The sequence below is a fragment of the Perca flavescens genome, chromosome 21 (genome assembly GCF_004354835.1).
Source record: "Perca flavescens isolate YP-PL-M2 chromosome 21, PFLA_1.0, whole genome shotgun sequence".
Classification (NCBI taxonomy): domain Eukaryota; kingdom Metazoa; phylum Chordata; class Actinopteri; order Perciformes; family Percidae; genus Perca; species Perca flavescens.
In genome coordinates, this window is record NC_041351.1 from 12,166,402 (window position 1) to 12,182,350 (window position 15,949).

The window sequence follows — 15,949 nt, forward strand, 5'->3', positions numbered from 1 at the left end:
GCTGATGTCACTCTGCTTGATGACATGGCAGTTTTGTTGGCATTTCTGCAGATGGCCCCTGACAGGAATGAGCAAAGAGGGGAAAAAAGCTACTTTTTATTTGTTTGAAGATCGCTAAATATTCTGATGGTATATTCATGAATGTTTTTGACAATTAAAAACGTCTATTTTGCGCAGTATTTTAATTTCCTTATCACAATTTATTGCATTTCATTTTTGCACTTTTAATTGACTGATTTTACTCGTTCCATTATCATAACTTGCGATCTCTTTTTAATCTTAATTTACCCACGTAGTACACCATTTTGTTTTGAAAGGTGCTGTAAAACATGTACATCTGCCTATGAACTATATTCTCAGGTTAATCATGTTATAATATAGCTTTATTAGTCAAATGCCAATAACTAGTTAATTAAATCTACATTTACAGTGTCTGACGATATTCTTTCATTCCCTCCCTCCCCGTCTTTTTGGTTGTTTTAGACATGATCCGCTCCTCATCCCAGGGAACGAGCAGATTGAGAGCATGGACGACAATGTAAAGAAATATGACTCCACAGGGATGTTTCACTGGTGCCCATCCAAAGACATCGAAAAGGTCATCTTGGTGGGTTCTGCTCTTTTACTCGGTACACGTCATTTGTCCCTGACACTCTTCTCCCCGCTGACAGATGTGTCATGTCACAAAGCACCATCAGAGGTTGACAGGGCACTTAAACACTCTGTAATGAGGTGTTTGACATGTCATTTGCTATATGGGGTCCCTGTACCTAGAACATTTCTTGTACTAATACATATGCCATTTTTCAAATCACTTTCATAGTCTATTGCAGTCATGAACTGCATGATATATTTTTACTGGGTGAATAGGCAACTGAGAGAAGAGAAAGCACTAACATGTGCTAGAGAAGCCAGTTCAGCCACCTTTGTCATAAACATAATTTAGAAAAAAAACACACCTTGTTCTTTCTTTCTTTCTTTCTCAGACCCGGAGCGAGGCAGCCATGACTGTTCTGAGCGGCCACGTGGTCGTGTGTATATTTGGAGATGTGAAATCGGCGTTGATTGGTCTCCGAAACTTTGTCATGCCTCTGAGAGCAAGCAACTTTCACTACCATGAGCTGAAGCACATCGTGTTTGTTGGCTCACTTGAGTATCTTAAGCGGGAGTGGGAGACTCTTCACAATTTTCCAAAGGTCTCCATTTTACCTGTAAGTATCACCGTAACCACCAGTTTCAAGTATTCATCTACTGTCAGGTTCAACTAAATAAACAATCATGTCTCCTAAAAGGACTTTCATATGCAACTATTGTAATTTGCTTTGGCAAATAGGTTTTGTAGCAAAACGTCCACCACTTTGGTCTGGACTGAAATATCTTAACTACTACTATTCATTGCCATGAATTTTTGTACAGACATTCATGGTACCCAAAAATGTATCCGTATGACTTTTTCTCTAGTGCCACCATGAGTTGACATTTCTGTTTCTGAGTGAAATATCTCAACAACTATTGGATTGAGTGCCATACATTTTTTGCATTTTATGATTATGCTTAAGCAAGTTAAAGCACTTGGTTAAGGTTAGGAAAAGATTATGGTTTGGGCTTAATATTTTTAAAAACTAACGGTTGACTTGAAGACAGGACAACTTTTTCAATATTTAACCAAAACCGAGATCTTTCCTTAACCAGTTGTTTTAATAGCCTAAACATGTTGGATGCAGGATGTAAATACCTGTGATCATAAACTACCCTGGACTGATTGTATTATGATACCATTGCACCTTTCTGCATTTTTTCCAAACTTTTTCCACACCGTAGTATGTATGTGTGCATGTGTCTGTGTGCCTATGTGTATGTATGATGTGTATAATGATGTGTATAAGATGTGTATAAGCTATTGGACACCTTAATTTCCTTTATAGCTTTTGTTCAGCGTCACACTTCTGGATTGGAAAACACTTTAAGTTTCCATTAAATTTCCTCCAGAACATATACGGCAAAGTAATTTAGTAGTGTATTAAAGTGTTTTGTAGGAGACAGGGTTGACATGAGGCTCAAGGATAAAAACTGCAATTTAAAAGTTGCTACATTTACCTCTTGTATCATATAGGTGAGATAACAAATTCTCTCCTTCACTTCCTCTCAAAGGGCACACCGTTGAGCCGGGCAGATCTGAGGGCTGTCAACATCAACCTCTGTGACATGTGTGTCATTCTGTCAGCCAATCAGAACAATATTGACGATGCATCACTGCAGGACAAAGAATGCATCTTGGCGTCACTCAACATCAAATCCATGCTGTTTGACGACAGCATCGGGGTCTTGCAGGCTAATTCCCAAGGTAAGGAGCGCCCTATCATAGTTCATTGCACTGCCTGGAAGGGACAGAGGCCTGGCACAGAGAATATCCCTCACTGGGTGGTGTGTGGCTGACCTGGTGTCACTGCGTTTGACAGTAAACCCTACTGACTATTCCTCAGGTTACTGGAACAACTGGTTTCTTTACAAACATAATAGGTGGCAACAAGCACAGCGTTGGCACAAAGGCCTTACCTGGCTTACACATTTTATTTTATTTTTTCCAGTATATGGGACTACTTTGTAAAAAAAATGTAATGTGTATAATTTATAAATATTGCATGTTACAGCTTTCAAAACAGCAACTGAAGCACTCTGTAAGCTTGAGATGGCCTTTCATATTGGTCATTCTCTGGCATTGAAAGAAATGCTTTTAGAAACCTTTTGACCTGAGAAGAGAGAAAAAGAATCCCTGCCAATTTCATTATTTCTCTAATACATGTATGACCTCACATTTGCCTTAGTCAGCAGCAAGTGATGGATGTCAAAACACGGCCTATGTATAATACATACAACATCACTGATTTAATGTGCTTACTTGCCAGTTTGAGGAAAGCAAGGAATGTCAAGTCAATTTGAATTCAATCTTGCGTCACTTATTTTCTATTTCATGGCTCCATACTGTACATGCTTTTTGTGTGTTTGTGTGTAAAAGGTTTCCGTCTCCATGCAGACACAATCTAAGGGAAACAAAATGAGCAGTATGTCACATCTATTATGTATAGACTAATATTGGACCTTGACAAGAATACGGTAACATAGCACTCAACAACTTTATGTTTTAGCAGTGGATGAAATAGCCCTGGTGTATTAGTTCTGCTGCTATGCCTGTTTGTAGCCTCTGATGAAGTATTGAATGTTGCATTAACCGATGTGCTTATGTTATGTGTGTCTATTTAGGCTTCACACCACCAGGAATGGATAGATCCTCTCCTGAAAACAGCCCAGTCCATGGATTAGTGAGGCAGACTTCTGTCACAACTGGAGCAAATATTCCCATCATAACCGAACTAGGTATGCTTGCTGCTGTATTTTTGTGTCAGCTGATTGATATGCTTAGCTCTACTGTTGCATGTTTTTTTCAGTTAAGTTGTCATAAACAAATCTGAAAACACAATTTTTGCAATTAGAGGCTGTCAACACATTAACCGTACTAAAAGTTGAGTTTTGGTGTGTTTTTTTTGTCTCTTGTTGACATGCTCCAATAACTGTTTTTCCTCAACACTTGTCTAGCACCATTAGCAAAGCCAGGCAAAAAACTGCCTGTGATTTCATTCAGTCAGGATACAAGCAGTGGGACCAGCATACAAATAATAACTGAGCTGGGTAAGAAGTGCCTGTACTGCAGTGTTGTAACTGCTGCTGCCTCCATATCAGCTTTCTTTGATTTCTCTTGCTGCACAAGAGGCTCAGTCCATTCCCATGGCATCACTTTGAGCACATTTTACCCTTGGTTCTGGTTGAAATTGCCTGTCTTCTTTTGGCCCCTTATCTCAAAGCAAATTTTTTCCCTTTTATTTTTCTAAGAATTACGAGGCCTTTGATCCCCAAGAAGACCTTGTGGCTGTTTTCATAGCATCTTCTGTCGGATCACATTCTCTGGCCCGTGCCCTTCTTTCATCTCAGCCCTGTCGATGTGACTGACATTTATTTCTGTCCTCACAGAAGTAGCAGTTTTCCAACTACATTTTACATCATTACTTTCTTCCAGCTACTGCATGTGTTTTGTGCTCAAAGACATCTTCAAAGAAGGTTCTGGGGCAATGAGATACTTTCATTTGTTTTGACATGCAAGTACGAGTAATTGGAAGTTCTGACTTGGATTTACAAGACAAACAATGGCATATTGGTATTTCTGATACTGACTTCAGGAGAACTTTGAATCAAGGCCTGAAGCTTTGACAGTATGCATGGTGTCATGAGTGTGCATGGCCTGGATATGGAATGTGGCAGAGGCAAGTTGGCCACAAGGCTGAACACAAATACCAGACACAGTTTCATTTCAGTCGCTTAAAAGAGACTACAATTTTGTCCAAATTCGGAACGAAGGAATTAAGGAAAATTTGTCAAACCACACACATATTTCTGATACAGTCCATATCTGCAGCTTCTGATGATTGTGCACAACCACTATGTCCTCCACTTCATGTGAATCAAGAATTTGTAATAATTATTATATATTATTATAATTCCATGAGATCTGGTTTGTGGTGCAGAAAATGAACATGAAGAATTTAAAATAAGTGATGGAATTTACATATTTACCTCCATAGTAAATGACTCTAACGTTCAGTTCCTGGACCAAGATGATGATGACGACCCTGACACAGAGTTATACCTGACTCAGCCTTTTGCTTGTGGGACAGCCTTCGCCGTCAGTGTGCTGGATTCCTTAATGAGTGCTGTAAGTCAGAATTAATGAAATGTTACAGACTATATTATCTTATGCTAGAGGTTTTTGTGCAGTGATATATTGTAATATCTGTCAGTGATATGCAAAAAAAGCTGTTTGACACACACACACACACACACACACACACACACACACGCACTCTGCTCACATTAAAACAATAGTTGACAAGACTGGATTTTCTACTAGGTATGATGGCTTCACTTGTCTGCCTTTCAGTTTGAGTGAGGTTAGAACAAAGCTGCCTTCAAGTGCGCTCCAGTGTAGACAAAGGTAATGCTACCTAATGGACAGCCCTCATCCATCATCTTAGTCAATAGTGCTGTCCGCAGCCAAGGGAGATGTCACTGTGCTGCACAAGCAGGGAGACAAGAGACTGTGGTGCAGTCATTTGCCCTTGTTAAAATCAACAAAGCAGTAACTAGTTGGAATTACAAAAACAGCAACTTCACTGAGTAAAGTGCATCTTCAGGCTTTTGTAAAAATAATTCAAATAATTGTCTATTTATTGTGTGCATGTACTTCCTGGGTCTTTCTCTGATGGGAGTGAGAGTAACCTGCAACAATTGGATTCTCCTGTCTTTTCACTCAGTCTGCAGAGCAATGTGACAAAACAGAGCAGGGTTGGCTGGCACATTCAGAAGGTTCAGTTGTGACTTTGGTGGTGTTTGCTGAAGGATTTACCCCCTCCTTACCTTCATTCCTTTAGACATACTTCAATGATAATATCCTCACCTTGATCCGGACGTTGGTAACAGGCGGGGCAACGCCGGAGCTGGAGGGGCTGCTGGCAGAGGAGAATGCGTTACGGGGCGGCTACAGCACGCCACAGACACTGGCGAACAGGGACAGGTGTCGTGTGGCACAGCTGGCCTTGTACGACGGGCCCTTCGCCGACCTCGGGGTAAGTGGCTGGTCTTTGTCACCCAAGGGCTAAGCACATCTTTGACTGTTTTAGTGAAAGGATTCAGACTAACAGTGACAGCTGTGATTAAGAGCTGAGATAAATTACAGTGAAAATAGGGGAGTTCTTTGACATTGAAATTATTTTGATCCAATCCAGTCATCCTCAAATAAGTGTATTGGCGCAACATTACATTTTATATTCATACAATATGACCATAGCCATATATAATATGTTATCCAATTTTAAAAAGTGAGTATCCACTGATTGCGAATTTGTTGTTGTTTTGAATGCTGGTGTGGCAAAGCTTTTAGGATTATCTAAAGAGTGCACACATGGTTTAAATCTAATTAAATTACCATCTGTCAGATAAACAATTATCAGTTCAGGACTCATTTTTAAAGTGTTGCTTTTGTTAAAATACAAATTGTGTACTACAGTTTTTTTTGTCCCTGTATTGCAGGATGGTGGTTGTTATGGTGACCTGTTTTGTAAAGCCCTGAAAACATACAACATGTTGTGCTTTGGCATCTATCGGTTACGAGACGCACATCTTAACGCACAAAGCCAATGTACCAAACGGTGAGTATGGATCTTATGTGAGTTTGCATTTAGATAATCAAAACAGCCACAATTTTCTCAACCTTTACTAAATTTGGAACTGGCCTCCCATCTGCTCTCTCTCTCTCTCCCTCCCTCCCTCCCTCCTCAAGGTATGTCATAACCAATCCACCATATGCGTTTGAGCTGGTGCCCTCAGACCTGATATTCTGCCTGATGCAGTTTGACCACAACGCTGGCCAGTCTCGAGCCAGCCTCTCCCACTCTTCCCATTCATCCCATTCCTCCAGCAAAAAGAGCTCCTCTGTCCACTCTATCCCAGCCACCAACCGCACCAACCGCGCCAAAAGCAGGGACTCACGAGACAAACAAAAGTATGTGCCCCTCTAAAGCTCTCTGACTGTCTTTGTCTGTGAACCGTGCCTGCCAACAGTTACTGTCCTGTGTGTCCTTTTGCAAACAGACTGTAACATGTCTGGGTGTCGATGTTTGTCTGAATGTTTATGTATGTGTTACTTGTATGTCTTTAGCCCTATTCTTACAGGACTAGTATTACCTGGGGACCTCTAGTAATTTGTAATAATTGCAGAGATGGTCTGTGAGCTTAATCCCGTGCAAATCTGCCATGTCTGTAATTTGTCATGTAAAAATTTCACCGTTACAATTACTACCACATTTCACCAAACACAGAGGTTGTGTGTAATATTAGCCCTGTGTGAATTAGTATCTCTGCGAATAGGGCTTAAGTTTGCATTAATCAACCCCATGTAGTACACAACAGTGTGGTTTGCCCATTGAGCAGGGCCATAAGGCAGTGTAGGCAACCACAAAGGGCTTCTGTCTTTTTGAAGTTTCTTTCCATCCATTGGTTGTTACTTTGGTTCTGAATTTTTCCGTACGTGTATATTTCTTATGCCAAGGACCACAGTAAACTTTTACTGGGGCTGTGAGTAATTCTGTCATGATGTAACAGTCTTTTCTGTTATTTTAGAAACCTATCCAAAAGCAAGATGTCAACAGATAACATTTTGTTTATAGTGAACTTTGTGAGCCACATAGAAAGAGGGTATGTAGTGTTTGTTTCTACAACTAAGTCCAATTAAATTGTGAAAGAAGGGCCCTTAAAGCAAAAATAATTTGTGTGATATTGGCCAACACAAAATACAATACATGTCCCCTCAGAGTAGGAATTGGCAAACATTTCCAGACCTTTTACTTATACTGTGCTTTCTTGTGTTAATAACTCACATCTGTGATAAAGGTCACTTGGTTTCTCTATTTTATAACATTACAAGTTTTGCTCTGTTGAAACTTGTTTGTTTTGTTTAAATTAAAAATGAACCGTATTGTACTTGAACTGCACTTTAAATTCTGTCTTAAAAGTTCATAGTGTGTCATGTCTATGAAATACTGAACAGCTTTTTCTTTTAATGCCTTTTGATTTCTATTTTAATCTTGCCACCATGAAGTATTAATTATGTCAAGATATTTGGAAGTAGAAAATGTCAGTTATTAATAAAGTTACACCACTATTATAATTACATTGTCTTCACATATGAATGTCACATTTCAATATTATTTTAAATTTGCTAAACTTTTTTTTTTTTTTGCCATTTTAGTGAACGTCTAACAACATGGTTATTCTTACTTTTTGGATTACCAGAAACTTGATAATAAGCAACTGCCCCAGTGTTTTCTGAGGGTCATGGTTCAAAGAAGCAAGCACAACTGCATCATCAGCAAAAAGCCAGATGTCGAGCCCTAAAGTCACTATACCAGATCTTTAGTGGAGCCCAGTGCAGAACGCGCTTGATTTATTGTCGAAAATATAGACACAGCTCCCTCTCCAGTTATACAAGGACTGAATGCCTCAATACAAGAGCCCCAGCACTTGATAAAGATACATCCATAAGACACCAAGAAGGTGATTGTTCACCTGTGGGTGAAATGATGAAGGTGGACATGCAACAGAAGGCAAGAGATGTAACCTTGTTTATTTAGGTTGTTTGCCAATTTTAATGGTCGATTATTTTTGTAGTCTACAAAGCCTTCTGTAAAATTTCAATCAAGGGTGCCTTTTATAAACTTCATTTAAATTTCTATTGAGTGATGGATTTTATCATTCATTGACATTTGAGCCATTATAATCATAGTTTGTCATAAAAATGTATTTCGAAAAAAATCATTAAAGTCATAGTATATTATGTCAGTTATAAAAAAAAAAGTCATAGAATAATAGGTTGAAAAAGTCATAGTATGATGAAAAATGTCAGAGTATAGTATGTCATAAAAAGACATCAAAATGTCAAAGATAAACATGTTATAGTATTTAAAAAAAAGTCATAGTATAGTATGTCGAAAAAAAAACATTAAAAAGTCATAGTATGGTATTTCGAAAAAAAAAATCATAAAAAAAGTTTATTAAAGTCACAGCATATAGTATGTTTGAAAAAGTCATAGCATAGTATTTAGAAAAAAGTCATAGTATGTAAAAATAGTCATAAAAAATAGTTACTTTTGTTATAGTATGTCATGAAAAGATATAAAAAAGTCATAGTATAATATGTCAAAAAAAAATCATAGTATAGTGTGTCAAAAGAAATCATAAAAAGTTATTGTATAGTATGTCGAAAAAAGTCAGAGTATGTAGAAAACAGCCTTACTGGACACCCCAATGGGTAGGGTGTGTACCATTATGGCTTAATTCTAATCACAGCTGCCAGGGTTCGATTCCAGCCTGGACACCCTGCTGAATGTCTTCCTGTTCAAATATAATGCCTGAAGAAAACATTTTTGAAAAATGTTTTAGTATAGTTTGTTAAAAAAGGCAAAGTATATTAAAAATATTATAAAAAAGTTATAGTATGTCAAAAAAAATCACTAAAAAGTAATTGTGTAGTAAGTCTTTTTGAAAAATGTCATAGTATAGTATTTTGAAAAAAGGCATAGTATAGTACGTCGAAAAAGTCATCGAAAAAAAAAAGTCCTAAAAATTTCATAGTATTTCAGAAAAATCATAAAAAAAGTCATAGTATAGTATGTCGAAAATAGTCATGTATGTGATGAAAGGTTATTAAAAATTCACAGTATAGTATGCAGAAAAAAGTCATAGTATAGTATGTCGGGGAAAAAAGTCATAGTATAGTATGTCGGGGAAAAAAGTCATAGTATAGTATGTTGAAAAAAAGTCATAAGAAGTAATTGTGTAGTAAACTGTAAAAGTTTTATAAACCCCAGTAGCTCAATGTGTATGGTGTGTACCATTAAGGCTCACTTCCAATCACAGCTACCAAGGTTCAATTCCAGCCCTGGACACCCTGCTGAATGTCTGTTTCTGACCAAATAAAATGCCTGAAGAAAACCTTTTTGAAAAATGTCCTAGTATAGTATGTCGTAAAAAGATTTTAAAAAAGTCATAGTATGTCAAAAAAAATCTTTAAAAAAATCATAGTATAGTATGACGAAAAAAATCATAAAAAAGTCATAGTATAGTATGTCATAAAAAGTTATTAAAAAGTCATAGTACAGTATGTTGAAAAAAGTCGTAAAAAAGACAGAATAGTATGTCAAAAAAAAGTCATAGTATAGTATGTCGAAAAAAGTCTTACTGAACCCCCCAGTAGCTCAATGGGTATGGTGTATACCATTAAGGCTCACTTCCAATCACAGCTACCAAGGTTCAATTCCAGCCCTGGACACCCTGCTGAATGTCTGTTTCTGACCAAATAAAATGCCTGAAGAAAACCTTTTTGAAAAATGTCGTAAAAAAAATCATAAAGTCATAGTATAGTATGTCGAAAAAAGATTTTAAAAAAGTCATAGTATGTCAAAAAAAATCTTTAAAAAATCATAGTATAGTATGACGAAAAAAATCATAAAAAAGTCATAGTATAGTATGTCATAAAAAGTTATTAAAAAGTCATAGTATAGTATGTTGAAAAAAGTCATAAAAAAGACAGAATAGTATGTCAAAAAAAAGTCATAGTATAGTATGTAGAAAAAAAGTCTTACTGAACACCCCAGTAGCTCAATGGGTATGGTGTGTACCATTAAGATTCAATTCTAATCACAGCTGCCAGGGTTGATTCCAGCCTGGACACCCTGCTGAATGTCTTCCCTCTACTGTCCAAATAAAATGCATGAAGAAAGCCTTTTTGAAAAATGTCATAGTATAGTATTTTGAAAAAAGGCATAGTATAGTACGTCGAAAAAGTCATCGAAAAAAAAAAAAAAAGTCCTAAAAATGTCATAGTATTTCAGAAAAATCATAAAAAAAGTCATAGTATAGTATGTCGAAAATAGTCATGTATGTGATGAAATGTTATTAAAAATTCACAATATAGTATGCAGAAAAAAGTCATAGTATAGTATGTCAAAAAAAAGTCATAGTATAGTATGTCGGGGGAAAAAGTCATAGTATAGTATGTTGAAAAAAAGTCATAAAAAGTAATTGTGTAGTAAACTGTAAAAGTTTTATAAACCCCAGTAGCTCAATGGGTATGGTGTGTACCATTAAGGCTCACTTCCAATCACAGCTACTAAGGTTCAATTCCAGCCCTGGACACCCTGCTGAATGTCTGTTTCTGACCAAATAAAATGCCTGAAGAAAACCTTTTTGAAAAATGTCCTAGTATAGTATGTCGTAAAAAAAATCATAAAGTCATAGTACAGTATGTCGAAAAAAGTCATAGTATGTCGAAAAAAATCTATAAAAAATCATAGTATAGTATGACAAAAAAAAAAATCATAAAAAGTCATAGTATAGTATGTCAAATAGTCATAGTATAGTATGTCATAAAAAGTTATTAAAAAGTCATAGTATAGTATGTTGAAAAAAGTCGTAAAAAAGACAGAATAGTATGTCAAAAAAAAGTCATAGTATAGTATGTCAAAAAAAGTCTTACTGAACACCCCAGTAGCTCAATGGGTAAGGTGTGTACCATTAAGGCTCAATTCTAATCACAGCTGCCAGGGTTGATTCCAGCCTGGACACCCTGCTGAATGTCTTCCCTCTACTGTCCAAATAAAATGCATGAAGAAAGCCTTTTTGAAAAATGTCATAGTAGAGTATTTTGCAAAAAGGCATAGTATAGTACGTCGAAAAAGTAATCAAAAAAAAAATCATAGTATAGTATGTCAAAAAAAAAGTCCTAAAAATTTCATAGTATTTCAGAAAAATCATAAAAAAAGTCATAGTATAGTAGGTCGAAAATAGTCATGTATGTGATGAAATGTTATTAAAAATTCACAGTATAGTAAGCAGAAAAAAGTCGTTAAAAAGACAGAATAGTACGTCAAAAAAGTCATAGTATTGTATGTCGGGGAAAAAAGTCATAATATAGTATGTTGAAAAAAAGTCATAAAAAAGTCATAGTATAGTATGTAATAAACGTTAGAAAAAAGTCATAGTATAGTATGTCGAAAAAGTCATACAAAAGTCATAGTATATTAAGTTGAAAAAAATCAGAAAAAAGTCATAGTATAGTATGTCGAAACTTACATCGTTGTATGGTTTGAAGGACTTGTTGCATTATAGTATGACATAAAAGTCATAATATAGTATGTCATGAAAAAATGTCATACCATGAGTTTATGACTTTTTTATAGCATACTATACTATGTCATAAAAATGTCATAATACTGTAATAAAAACAAGTCATCAGAGAGTATGTCATAAAAATATTATAAAAAAAATGTTTAAAAGAAATGTCATAGTATATAGAACCACATACAACCTCTTCGGACAAATAGACATATCGTAAACAATTGTACAAAATTGAATACTTTCAATACTTTTTGAGACCCTGACCAATTCTGAGTTTACTAAAAGCTCATTGAGGACAAGATCCTCCCAATAACCTCCTATAGGTTTCCCACCTTAGCTGTGAAGTCCTCCAGCAAAAATATGGACTTGGACTGGCACCTTACAGCATATAGGACCGGAACCAGATACTCAACGAAGACTGGAAATGCCAAACTGTTGTTTTCTGTATAGATACAAACACACAAAGAGCGGTTTGTGACTATGGTTGGCAATACAGCAACATGACAAATTTAAATGGCCTTAACTCATTACAACGTACAATGTAGTATTCCCAGACTGGATGTAGGTTTCTTTTCCCCAAATATCGCGGCTGCTATTGTTAATAAGCATTATTGTCCATCTCTGTGTGTATTTTGATTACAAATATCCAAACATTTTCTATCACTGACACATTTAGAGGATTTCGCAGAATTGGCGGAGGTATGCGTTCTCCAAGTACTTTGTAATATAATATTGTTTCCAGGGGAACATTTTCACATTCAATTATTCTTCGATTGTTCATTCAAAAAATATATGAGCATGTTACATTTTCACAGCTGCTGAATGAACACTACAAGCTTTCTATGGTTAGTAATCTGTTCCTATTTGAAGAAAAAAACATGTTCAGCTGCACAAAATCATTTGCATTGCAAATTTTACAGAAATACATTTATTTCTCCCTGAAGTTGCTTGTTTTGTGCTGATCAAAGTATATTATATTACACATTTGCTGTGTTAGCTGCATGCTGCTCATTGGGTTTCTGAATTACATCTAAAACATGGACATCATCCTTTCAATTGCTTTGGCAACAGGCATGGATACAATATGGCTGCTTGACACATGCTACAGTGGCTAAATGCATAGAAATGGCACTTAAAGGTTTTCTGACATGATAGACTACATGTTCTGTTTTCTTTATTTTTGAGTTGTTGGTCAACCCCTACTGTTGTAACCTACTCCACATCCATATGTAATGAAAGCATCTGCTGTTTTTATACCTTTGATCATTATGCTGTGCAGTTTCTGTTATTAATGGTCATATTAGTATTTCCCATTTAGCTTACATTTAGTGTACCACTTTCTTTTTCCAAAGTGCAACAAGGATGAATAGAGTGGGCCAAGGTATGGATGTGAATGATTATGCATGATATTAAATAATGCATTGAATATGGTCATGTCCTTGCTGACATTTTGCCTTCAGAATGAAAGCCAAGTAGTTTAGGGTTTCCAAATTACTGCATCAGGACTGCATAGTTATGACCTATGCAATACATCTCACTGTAGGTTTGACTGTAGAATGTGATTGAAACTAAATGGTTTGATGCTACTTCACTTTATTCTGGATCAAGTGATGTTTTATTATTGGCAACATGAATCTACTGGCATATGTGTTAATGTACTGCACCACTGCCTTAAGTCATGTTGATGAAAATGCATGACCATGGACATTGCCAAGTGGATGAATCACCAGCGATATAAAATGCCAGACTATCCATTTCCTTTTAAAAGAAAAGAAAGTTGCATCATGCCAAAAGCCTGAAGCCCCTCCAAAAGATAAAACCCTTGACAGTATGGACTGTGAAGTTAAAAGTATTAACTTCTAATTTGGTACATTGACGTATAATAAAACAGACTTTGTTTAACTGGTGACCTGCATGTCTGCTGACCCAACAAAACAGCATGCTTAAATGTCCGTATGGTATAAATATATATAAACATTTTTGGCAATGAGATGAGTGACATTAGAGGTCATTCTCTGGGACACTGACACTTATTCGCCATTCAAAAAAACTCATCTTGGAGCATATTTTTATCATGTCAGAATTTCTTTCTACAAAATCAATTAAAATGAGTATTTCTTTTAAAATATACAATGTCCTCCCTATGTTCTGTGTGCACTTGAAAAACAAACACTGACATTGTAATGGATGTCCATGTAGCATTAACTGTCCCTCTTCTTTGTCTCTGTATGATTTTGCCTCTTTCTCAGAAAAGACATGGTTTACAGATGAGCCAGAGAATACCCACCTGAGGACCATGCAGATCAAGCCTGTGAATAAGCTCGCCATCAACCAAGTCAGTCAGTATAAATCCACAAGCAGCTTGATTCCAACCATCAGAGAAGCAGAAGATGAGTGCTGAGCTTCTGGACATCTGGACTCCCAGAAGACTCATCGTGTAGTTGTCAGACTGGGATTCAGGTGATCTTCTCATCTGCAAACATAAATCATTAATTGACGAAGATGAGACTAACACAAACTGCTTTCCTCATTTACCTCTGCAGCTTATTGTACAAGCAGATTTATAATCATACAAGAAATATACATGAAGACAATCATAGTTAAATGTCTCAACCACTCAACTATTAGTTGCATAGCTAATCTTTAATGGTGACCAGACTCCATGACTTTTTGTTCCATTTTGGGGAATGAGTGTCACTTGAAGGAGCAATGTAAAAATAACTACTACTACTTAAAGAGATGATTATTATAACTGGATCAAGTTTTGCTATTGTAAAGGTTGCATTTTTAACTGCTGATGAACACTAATACTACTACTACTACTACATTGACTTAACCTGGTGTTGCAGAGTTATTCTGTACAGTATGTTAAGATGTGTATTTTACATCGAGCTGTAATCCCACCACAATGGCATTGTTAGTGACTGACTCAGTGATTCCTTTGCCATTTGGAGCTAATTCACAACATTTGTGACAGTTAAGATGGCCAGTGTCCATGTGTAAATGGCATTTGGCTCCAGCCTTATCTTTATCAATTTATATTTGTCTTATCTTTGCCTTTTTGAGTCGTTTGTTATAAGTTATTTCATGTTGCGATTTGGTTGCAATGTCCAAAATCCCAGAAATCGTATTAAGTAAAGCTTTTAAGTATAGATCTGCAAAGTTTCTCCAGGGGTAAAACGTTAGGAATATTCTTTTTTAATCTTTTTGACAATAGCCAAATATGATAGAGCTGTTTTGTTGTCGACCAACAAATTCAGATTTATAATCATAATATACAGTTTATAATACAGTGACATAGATATTCATTTACCTAAGACAACATAGACAGCAAAGCTAAATACTATGATATAGCATGGCACCACATAATAAGACTGTAGATAGGTTGAATGTGAAAGCTTCATATCGCATAAAGTGGGCATCTTTAAGTCTTTAAGTCCTTCTTTGGTTGGAAGCACTGCCTGACACAGGATTGTATTGGAGACCATTAAGCACTCTTATGTTCTCCATGACCAATCTTAATGCCATACTCAGACATGTTCATGCTTTTTGTAGATACATGAAAAACAGCTCTATCATAAAATGTTATTTTGGCTATTTATGTGTTCATCTTGGTGATCAATTATATCTGATTCATTCATAAAACAAACACCTAATGAAGCACAGATCATTTGTACATTCATGAGTCCAGAATGCAGAGTGGTTATTAATCTTGTCTTATTTAAATTATAAAACATAGCTATATTGGCACTGTTGTCACTTTAGTTCAGAATCAATGAAGGGGAAAGAAAGGTAAAAAAACTAAAAACAAACTCAAGCCTAATCCAGAGGATGTGTCACAGTCCAGGCTAGGACTCATGTTGGATGAGAAAAGAAAGAGGCTGTGAAATTTTTACAGGCACAGAGAACATCTAAACCATCCATCCCTCAGTGCCAGCAATGTGCCAGGCAGTGCTGAAGCCAACGGAGGACTCCGAAGACCCACTGTTGCGAAAAGAGGCTTCTAGTTTAGCTGAATTTAAGCAAACTTTACTTCTGCTGTGTGACTGAGAAATGTACCTTCCTCTTTACTCAAAGACCATTCTTTTAAATACTTGTCTTTGAATTTCTTAATACAAGGTTGTAATTCCCTGGAGATAACTAGAACTGTAGTAAATAATTTGAAGTC

The 15,949-nt window shown here is 36.3% G+C and overlaps 1 protein-coding gene across 1 annotated transcript in view; it reads left to right on the top strand.

The window, feature by feature from the left end:
• The window catches only part of LOC114548337 (calcium-activated potassium channel subunit alpha-1), a 94,459-nt gene extending 79,523 nt beyond the window's left edge, over positions 1 to 14,936 (top strand). Inside the window, exons 22-31 of the mRNA XM_028568224.1 lie at positions 484 to 607; positions 987 to 1,211; positions 2,152 to 2,344; positions 3,262 to 3,375; positions 4,635 to 4,765; positions 5,481 to 5,675; positions 6,139 to 6,257; positions 6,389 to 6,610; positions 9,432 to 9,433; positions 14,031 to 14,936. Coding sequence (XP_028424025.1) covers positions 484 to 607; positions 987 to 1,211; positions 2,152 to 2,344; positions 3,262 to 3,375; positions 4,635 to 4,765; positions 5,481 to 5,675; positions 6,139 to 6,257; positions 6,389 to 6,610; positions 9,432 to 9,433; positions 14,031 to 14,182 — 1,477 coding nt within the window. The 3' untranslated portion in view covers positions 14,183 to 14,936. The remainder of the gene's footprint in view (positions 1 to 483; positions 608 to 986; positions 1,212 to 2,151; positions 2,345 to 3,261; positions 3,376 to 4,634; positions 4,766 to 5,480; positions 5,676 to 6,138; positions 6,258 to 6,388; positions 6,611 to 9,431; positions 9,434 to 14,030) is intronic.
• The last annotated feature ends 1,013 nt before the right edge of the window (positions 14,937 to 15,949 follow it).